The sequence below is a fragment of the Kwoniella dendrophila genome, chromosome 2 (assembly GCF_036810415.1).
Source record: "Kwoniella dendrophila CBS 6074 chromosome 2, complete sequence".
Classification (NCBI taxonomy): domain Eukaryota; kingdom Fungi; phylum Basidiomycota; class Tremellomycetes; order Tremellales; family Cryptococcaceae; genus Kwoniella; species Kwoniella dendrophila.
In genome coordinates, this window is record NC_089477.1 from 361 (window position 1) to 10,498 (window position 10,138).

The window sequence follows — 10,138 nt, forward strand, 5'->3', positions numbered from 1 at the left end:
TGAACGCTTCACTGCCGAGGAAATGGAGGGAACAGGTCTGGTCGTCTGCAGTTGTGGTAAGGTTGCCGTGAATGAGAGAGGTCTGTTGGTTCATAGGAAAAGATATCCAGATCATCATCTTTAGGGGTCAATTTAGGGGTCAATTTAGGGGTCAATCTAGGGGTCGGATCGGACAGTTAGGTTATAGCTTGTATGGGAATACAAGTATGAGATGTACTGTCTTGACGCGACTTGGTGGAATGACGCGTCAGACGGGTGTAGCTTATTACTGCTACTGGAAATACACCCTGGGGTGCAGCTCCAACTCACGAGTCATCTCATCTACATCTACTTGTCCTCTTCCGTATCCCCCAAACTCACACAAACAGCAAGTGATATGCCCAGACAACTCACAGACAGCCGTAGGTCAGGTGGATGCAACCTGTGCAGCCAGCATTATGTCGACTTGCTGGACCACGTCAAGAAGAAACACAAAGACCACCACTTCAGGAGAACCGATATCAAGGATACCGTTCTGGTGATATGCGCTTGTGGACGGGTCGTGTTGAATGAATCCGGTCTCACCAAACATAGACTCAGATACCAATGTCCCGACCACTTATCCACACCGAGGGTAAGACATTCATTATCCTCATCCCTGTCACCCGCACCCTCTATAGCATCACTCCTCCGACGCTCAGTCATCAGCTCTTCTCCACTCAGTTCAGCTCCATCTTCCCCACATCCTAGGTCACTATCATCGTCACCCCTCAGCAGTTTCGCCAGTACACCCCGCAGACCACAACGGTTCGGTCATTCCATTGATTCTGTGTTATCAAACGCTCTGGGAGTCACAAAGCTGAGGATAGGTTCACCATCAGCAAGCCGGTCTCTCCATCAACCCGATGCCTACCACCTTGATGATGCCGATTCGGATGAATTGATGACCGAGCAAGAAGAAGAGGAGGAGGAGGAGGAGGAAGAGCAGATAGAATGGGACAGAGTGAATCAGGTTGATGAGTTGGAAAGCACGGGAGAAGACTGTAAAGTGGAAGAGGGTCTGGTAGAAGGTGAAGGTGAGGGAGTGATGGAAGCGATCAGTCATGGGGAAGATGAATTAGAAGTGACGGACGAGTCAAGTGGTTCAGAGTATACCGAAGGGCCAGAAGAAAGCTCAAGTGATGGTGGACGTTTGAATGAACATGGACCTACACAGCTCGACACTCCATCACCCGTCCCACCCATCCATCCACTTCCTGTCTCACCATCCGCATCACCACCCACATCACACAGCCCTCTACTTGGCAATCAAGGCTGGTCTCCTCCCGCGGCTCCAGCAGAACCAGAAACAGATGTCAGAGATCAGCCGTTCATGGGTGGGTTTAGGATGTTGAGCGATCACATAGAACAAGGCGATCACCCGGCGGAAGACTTGGATGTGAAACCGATGGATGTGGACAGATGGGAATTAGTGCTGTCACCGGAAGAGTACCTCAACAGATTTGAATCCAGTTTGGCCGATGTTCAACTCATCAGCAGAGCGCCCGTACGGAAACTTCACACCACCTATCACAGAGGTCCGGCATTTGACCGATACCTTCTCCTTGCTGAAGCCACCCATCAACTCTGGGTAGGATTGCAGTACAAGGATGCTTTCTTTGAAGAACTCAACAAGTATCAAGCCGCTCAACCAGGTGCTCTGGAACATCAAGCCAGTCTGGGTAACGTCCACCTTCCCACCCGAGTGTTCATCCATTGTCTCCTCACTGCTGGCTGTGACACCATCCGGCTCAAGTCCTATGGTCAGAAGATGCCGATGGTAGACCGGTTCCTCCAGACTGAACCAGCTCAGACCGATCACAAGTGGGCTGAACACAATGAATGGGATATCGGTACAAGCTTCGGCTCACCTTATATCTGGCTGTTTGCTTCAGCTACCGGCAAACATCATGGCATCAAGCACTATCCTATGATGGTTCCCGGCTCTTTGGATTTTGGTACGGTCAATCTCAAAGCTACTCATCACCGCCGGAACTTCTCGGTGAAAATCTACCCGAGGATCATCCATGTCATCAAATCGTTCAACAGTCACCTGCAAGGCGGTATTCCCAAAACCCTACGGGGCATTAGGTCTCAGCTGAACTCGGCTATGAGGATGATTCACAATCTGACGGGCAAAGATGATGTCGGACTGGGTGGTTTCAGAATAGAAGTCACGGTCAAAGCACCCAGCCTGAAGGAGGCGACTCGGCTGGTCAAAGACACAGGTTTCCTCAACCCTTCCTACTGGCTGCACCAGGGCGATGGTCCACACTTCCGGCATCAACTGCATGCTAAGCTGGTCACCCGACAAGCATTCTTGGATGATGCCAATTGGGTTTACCGGCAAGCTCATCTCAGGCAAATCTTCTACTATGGAAGTAACGATGAAAAGTCTACAAAAGAGCATATACAGGTGTTGACCGACATCTTCAACAGTCTAGGTTGGAATCCCGGTTTCAGACGTCCGACCAAATCTCTCAATGCCAGTGCTTGGTGGAATACGGGAAAAGTCATACCTGATACAACCCTCAACACCCTTTTGGCCAAATATCAAACGGATGAGCAAATCAGTGATGTCTTCAATATGGCTCGGTCCTCCTTGGACAACCGGCTGCCTTGCAAAAAAAATCCAGATGAACAATGTCACCGCTACCAGAGGAACAATCCGTCACCGTTCAGGATCAGATGTGCCGCACCAGACTGCAATCACAAACTCACCAGAGCGGCAATATTGCATTGGATAGCTGAACTGGTCGGGGCTGAGTTATTAGAGCTGTCTCAGCTGGGTATAGTTGGAGAGGTTCAAACTTGAATGAGTACGACCCCAACCGGCTGACGGCGCGAGGGGCGGTTTTAGGGGGCACTTTTAGGGGTCAATTTAGGGGTCACTAGGGGTCATTAGGGGTCATTAGGGGTCATTAGGGGTCAATGTGGTGAGTCGTCTGAATTCATTTTTCCATTCAACACACATCATGCTCTATGAATTCACACTATTTTATCCTGGCTAATCAGTCCATTTTCTACTGGTAATGTCAAACAGAAATGAAAAAGATCATACATGGCCGTCACCGTCACTCATTTTGGGTTCCATAAATTTGATCCCGGTTTAGTAGGTCAGACCACGGAGTGAGCAAAAATATTTTCTCACAAGTCGCATGCTGTCCCAACTGTGTTTTACTATTCTTATTCTGACTATTTGGGACCTTCTCTATTATCTAGGCTTTAGTTGACATACATAGCTGGAAAACTACCCAAGGCATCTGAAATTTTGGTTACGGTCCGGCTTAGGCGTCAACAGGGGTTATTAGGGGTCAGAATGGTGAGTCGTCTGAAAATATTTTTCCATTCATCACACATCACGCTCCATGCATTCACACTATTTTATCCTGGCTAATCAGTTGATTCCCTACTGGTAATGTCAAACAGAAATGAAAAAAATCGTGCATGGCTGTCACCATCGCCCATTTTGGTACTGTGGCGGGTCAAATTTCCTAAGGGGTCAGAATGGCAAGTCGTCTGAAAATATTTTATATCTCAACACACATCACGCTCCATGCATTCACACTATTTTATCCTGGCTAACTGAACCTCCCTCTACCACGTAGTGTTTGTCTGAAATGCATAAGTGCATTGTGGACCGGATGACTTGAGATTTTCACCATCACCGCCTCACTTGGGTTTGGGGGTCAGCCGGGCCAAGTGAAAAAAAATTCTAACTTTTTTCACAAGTCGTCTATGGATTCATGAATCATACTCAGAGGTTCAGAACAGCTCTGGCTACCGTTATTCAATGGAAAACAGATGCAAAAAAAATTGACCTGACCGACCCCCCCCCCCCCCAGGACCGGCATGTAACCCCCTAACCCCCTAACCCCCTAACCCATGATGGTCAAAACCATGTGGAGATTGCGATAAGATGAGTTATGTAAAATCCCGGATAAAGCCGATAGAAAGATTGTTAAGTACTTTCATAGTGATCTGCGTTATCTTTATAGTGATTTCATATAAGCTTAAAGTAGATAATTCCTATACAAAGTTTATAGAGTTATAGTCCATAGTTCATACGATAGAATCTCCTATGAATATCAGTACACACCCAGTATAAGTCCAGTAAAATCAGTAATTCAGCTTTAACAGAGATCCAGCAAGGATAGAGTCGCCTGGTAGTTACCCTATCTACCAAAACTCAGTAGCAACTCCGGTGGAGATCAACCAAATTTGTGCTACGACAGTCATTGCTTAAACACCGGAGATTGTTGTCGTTGTCAGTATTTCTAATTCAGGGATATATGCCACCGTTAGATATTGCCGTTAATTGCAATTCCGCGGAACTAGATGGGGATAGATAGGAGAATTAACATTAACCCTTGTGAGCGATCAAATTCAATTGACTCTCAATCGATATCATCACTTGTTGTAATATGTATTGCTATTTGCCATACATCGGCAGCTTGTTTGATTCGCCTTGTAGTTCTATTCAACAGCTTAGAATAAAAGCATACCATTCTTTGGTCATGCTGGACCATCATACCAATACCACTTTTACACAGCCCGACGAAACTTTAATTGACCTGTTAAGATCAGTAATACATCATAACTCGGGTTCGGCAGCGAAATTATCCAACCTGATTAACTTGCAAAAGCAAGCTACACCTCGTAATCTTCTGAAGCAGTATATTTTACCCTCAGTGTACGGTCAATCATCTCAAAACATTCAGAGAAGATCTACTTTGTTGCCGTCACTAAAATTCTCTACACGCAAACCAACATCCGATTCCTTCGCCTTATATCAAGTCCTCTTCAAAGAAACTACAAATATCGAAGACAGGAAATACTCGTTTAAACTTAATCACGACGGAATAGTTAAGCTATTAGATGAAAGGTTAAGCCATTACCTAAGTGAGGATGCGGTGGATTTGAAATTCTGGCTGAAATGGCAAAACGCAAAGGAGACCGCCAAGCTTGACATGGACAATCTTGGAGGATATGACGAATTCGCAAGTACAGCAATATCATATGTCCATCTTGGATCTCTTATCAATGACTTTCTGCATCACGAATCTAACTTTCAAAACATCGCTTTCGATAGTCCAAGGAGTCCAAGAGACGTCGAATACCGTTTGGCACCTGACAGAGGAAGTGGTACAGGTGATTTTTCACTTGCTACGATCGACAACAAATCATCATCGAAGAAAGGAGTAACTATCTTGGCCAGTGGTGAAAATAAACCCAAGTTATCGTATACTAGACAGGGCAGATTAGCGCAATATGGCGAGGAAGGATACAATATATGCAAGGAATCAGAAGAGGATCGCTTTACTTCTAACAAAAAATTGCTACCTTGTGAAACGGATATGCATATTCAGGTGCGTAACAAATAATGCCTTAATTGGGATCATTGGCGAAAGGTTATGACTATGACAAATTGACCACTTCAGATCCTGCAGATAATCGATCAGTTCTACGCCAATAAAACTCGATGGCTCGTTCATCAAGGTCACAGCGCATTTACAATCTGGTATCATGCCGGTCCCGCAAGTGTAATCATGACTCGTCCAATTCCGAATAACAGTATTGAGACAGATGAGGTAAGTATATTCGGATTCACACGAATCCTGTGGTGGGAGCTGATACTGTTGGTTAGCTAAATCTCGCTTCTACTCTCGTTGCACTTGCGCTTCCAGAAGTCAACGTTTCAAATGCGGAAGCTCGATGCCTGGGAAATGAACCTATTCCTTTGGTATTTCGATTCACTCCGAATTCTGCTCAGGACAACCCATCAGCACAGCTACATCGCAACGTTTCTGCGCAAAGTCGCAAACGCGAGCCCATACTATCTGCTGAAGAATTAAAAGAACAGAAGGAACTTGTTGCTGCTGAAATCGCGTCGTTAGGCGGAAATGTAACGCTGTCCGACGAGGAAGAGAGCGAAACAGAATTAGGTGCTGCGATATCGGATGGTCATACTTCCTCACGTACAGTGAAAACGGCTAGAAAAGTCACTAGCACCAGTATTCCGATGCCTGATGTAGACCGGTCTGCAGACATGGACGTTGACTACTCAAGCACAGGTACTTCATTGACAGACCAGAACTCGCTCGATGACAATCACCAAGTGAACGACTTCAACAAATCTATGGGGCGCTTCGATGGAAATGGTATCAAGGAAACAAAAGATTTTAACGAGACCAATCTGGTATATGGCTTCGATGATGAAGCAGCAAACTCTCGGAACAATGCAATGATCGATCCTCAGTCTCGACATGAAGAGGTTGCATCCACGACAGACACCGATGAAATGACCGGCCCTTCAGCTGGCTCAGATCATGATGGCGATAGTATGGACATCGATACACCCCGGCTGCCTGAGATCCCACCGGAGCAAGCTGGCTCGGATATACAAATTGATCAGGCTGCTGATGATTCAGTAATCACGGCCTTTTCCCATCACGGTGCTGCTCTAGCGTCTTGGGTAACCCAAATCCCTTTCCCCTTTTTCTACGGAAAGACGCCAACTATAACTCTCACACGACGTCAAGGCTTGTTCTCTTCTACATATGTGCCATATCGGTTCGTCAAGGAAGAATGGGGTACGAATAGCTTTGGGGGATATAGGAAAATCACGACTGGACAGTTGAAACACCAAGAGACAAATAATAAAGTCAATATAGTGGTTCAATGGGCCTTGAAAAATGCTATGGAAGATAAATGGCAGGCCCTAGAAGCCCGAGGTGAAATCCACTCTCGGATCAATCGACTAGCCCCCAATTCGCAGCATTTCCCTGTCTACTATGGGCTGTACGAGGGAGAACGAGGTGACACCCGTTTTCTGGCTTTGATCATCAAGGACATCAGAACAATCCAAATCCGCAAGAACTCTAGGGGGGAATCCGCCTCTGATCTGACTGACTCACAGAAGTAAGTTGCGTGTCATCTTTTCTGACCAACCATCGGGAGCTAAACTGGTTCGAACAACAGAGGTTCCATAGTGACTGCCTTCTCTATCCTACATGCTGAACATATCACTTATAACAATCACCATTGTATCGACTTGGATCGAGAGGATCCAAATTCGATTGCACGCCTTTACGATCTCTCCAACGCCAAGTCTGGTGCCAGTGTACAGGAAACCAACAACGAAATGCAACTGGTCAAGGAGAAGTTTAGTATTCGGGATTAGAAGCTAGAAAGGAATTTCGATAGTTCTTGGCAATGCAATACGTACACCGACTGCTGTTATGTCAGCTGAAGGGTGAATGTGATCGTATTATACAGAGCAAGCTGATTTCGGATTGCCAGGTGGAGGGCTCAGTAGCCAAATATACATGCTCGCATAATAGGGCGACCAATCCGTTGCAGAGTTTGGTCCTGTATTTACAGCAAAATATCATATGTTGTCACAACAGTTCCCATCTTTGCTCACCGATACTTAATAGCCGACTAAACAGTTCATCTCTCCGTACTATAGACTTTAGCTCTATCGTTTCTTCCCATCCATTCAGAAGTGACAGACCGGTACTCGCGGTACCGTCATCGACTATTGGCTGTTTACCTCTACGTGCAACTTTGATTTCCAAACCAGTTCCTCCTGCACCTTCAGTGTCTAAAGCCCAAGATGTAATAGCTCGACGTGGCCAGCTCATCCCTTTTTTCTTCAGAGAAACGACATCATTGATTGAGATGGTCAAATCTCCTTTCTTTGGTTCCGAGTCTGGATCAGTACTGAGATTTTGGGAAGCGGGTATACGTCGAATAGTAGTGAAAGTGATACGTGCTGGCGTGAAGCCGATAGATGGAGATGAAGGTACTGTGGGAGGATGAATTATGATATGCCCTGGACCGTGTTTGACATGGTGGACGTAATAGCCTTTAATGTCAGTCAGCAATGCTGTGAAAATGAAGACGGCACTTACGAGATGGAGTATCCGGAGCGTCTTCCTTGGATCCACTTGGTAAACGCTGAAGTATGGCGCGAGCTGGTTTGTTATCATGTGAGATGTGTAGCTTGTCGAATGTTGACTGGGCGTTGATATCAGCGGATGATTAACTATCAATTGTTAAACATACCTTTGCTATATTCTCATAATTAGGTGTTTTATGCCCAGCAATCCAAGCGAAGCCCTACAGAGATCAGCAAGCAGTATTCGAACCTCCAACTCACCTCTTCCTTCAGCCACCCAGCCTTATCCCAACCTCGGCGCACCTTTGACCTCAATCCTTTATTCATCTTCGTCTCTGTTTTCGTCATGAAATTCTTCATCTTACCTTTAGTACCAGTATCTGAATCGTTTTCGGTTGAAGCTCTCGAAATGGAATCTGTCTCATCCCCATCGTCCGCCTGATCTTTGCGCTGAGGAGGTGGAAGGGGTTGGCGTCTGTGTTCAGCATCTCGTAGCAGTCTCAACATGAGCTGCATGTTGGTAGGTACTTCTGCAAGTATATTGCTATGTAGCAAAGTGTGGACAATCAGTTAAGGTGTGATTAGTGATTGGGTATCGCACTTACTGCTCAACGATAAGTCTTTCAAGCCAATGAGGATACCGTCGATCCAATTCCTCGATAGTTCTATCTATAAGAGGCTTGCCGAACATGATAAATCCAAAAAGCAGACCGCATGCACGAGAAACCATTCTTTCGGAAACAAAGGTGGAAACCACTGTGACGAAAGATCAGCTAAGCTGCTTATATATTATGCTGTACTAACTAAGCAAAGGCACAATTAACCACATAAAAACTCTGGTCCTGTGTGGATCAAGAGCAAAAGGAGGTGTCGGATTCAAGGAGCTGCAAATCCGTCAATGAGAAGGTACTCTGAAAAACCAAATGGATGAGCTGACAGCTCACTTGGCGACTCTTTCCCATTTGTCTGCTATACCGCCGATAATCCGCATTGTTGGTCTAGCATAGAGATGGATAGCTTTTTCCTTATCGCTTTTACCTTCTAAATTATGATTGGCTTCCTTTTTCTGCATATTATTGACCACCATTCCGTTCACTTCTTCTGTTACTGTCTGCTCAACAGCATGTCCAGCCTTTGCTTCTCCTCCTGGAGTGACCATAGACGTAATCATATCAAGCATACCTCCAGCCCAATTACTTGCTTTATCTTCTGAGTCGGCGAGACTCTGTGTTGAGGATTCGTTCCTAAGGCGATAGTGCTCTGGAGGATCAAAACAGAAACGACGAGTTGCAGGTGACAATATCAGGGAGCCGAGAAAGAGTAGGAGAGAGGAAATGATTAGGTTCGAGTACCAAGCTATAGAATACACCTTGACATGGAGGCATCAGCTACATCAGTAAACCGAAGGCTCTTTCCATGGTTTCACTCACTAACAAGGCAGCAGCCGTCCGTGTTCCACCCTCTTCCCACCTACGTATCCTTCCGATCTCCTTGACACAACGTAGGAATCCGACAACAACTGTGGCGTAGAAACGCTCAAGATTACTCCTCATCTTATCTACAGTGAACTCTTCCTCTGGAGATGCCTGTAGATCTAGTCCTGGTGCAATCTCATGTTGTTTCAGCGGTGGACAGATATGTACATTCTGTACATGCTTTTTTGTTGAAGTGTTGTCAGACGAATTCATCGGATCCCGTTCATGTAGTCACTCACCTTGTCAAACATGCGCAATAAAGCATTCAGATCGTCATTGTCGAGTCCCTTTACAATGCGCTTAGCTTCAATCTCCCGTTGTATTTCCTCTTCTTGTGCTTTTCTCAATACTTCTGCTTGTTCTTGCAGTCTTATAGCTGATGTTTGAGGCTCACATGGTGGTAATTGACGGATTGGCCGAACAGGTAGAATTGGTTTTGTCGTAGTCAAGACTGGTGGTCCAGGAGCTGTCGCACTCACGCCATATTCGTAAGTCATTTGTATCGAAAACGGTTATTGGATGAGTTGAATGGTAAAGCTACATATTACATTGAAGAATCACAGTAAAATAACTATATGCAGGTTGTGCTATATAAGTGTTGCTGGAGTGGATTTTGTAATATGCAGAAGTTAAGGAACAAGACCATAAAACTGAAGTGATGATCATCGTGAAAATGAAAGCGCGTCATGCAGATCGTGCAAAGGTTGGTTTCTAAAATAAACAAATAAACCAGATCGTCATA

General features: G+C 45.5%; 2 protein-coding genes across 2 annotated transcripts; one reads left to right on the top strand and one right to left on the bottom strand.

The window, feature by feature from the left end:
* Positions 1-4,535: 4,535 nt before the first annotated feature.
* On the top strand, positions 4,536-7,201 carry L201_001432 (uncharacterized protein; the record flags this gene model as incomplete). Its single annotated transcript, XM_066217221.1, has 4 exons — positions 4,536-5,387; positions 5,469-5,609; positions 5,666-6,939; positions 7,000-7,201. 4 exons carry the CDS (start codon positions 4,536-4,538, stop codon positions 7,199-7,201), a joined length of 2,469 nt encoding a protein of 822 aa, XP_066073318.1.
* Positions 7,202-7,418: 217 nt separating this feature from the next.
* Positions 7,419-9,893, bottom strand: L201_001433 (uncharacterized protein; the record flags this gene model as incomplete). Its single annotated transcript, XM_066217222.1, has 9 exons — positions 7,419-7,888; positions 7,935-8,040; positions 8,089-8,142; positions 8,225-8,465; positions 8,527-8,677; positions 8,726-8,805; positions 8,866-9,290; positions 9,352-9,576; positions 9,636-9,893. The coding sequence occupies 9 exons, from the start codon at positions 9,891-9,893 to the stop codon at positions 7,419-7,421; spliced, it is 2,010 nt and encodes a 669-aa protein (XP_066073319.1).
* Positions 9,894-10,138: the final 245 nt, after the last annotated feature.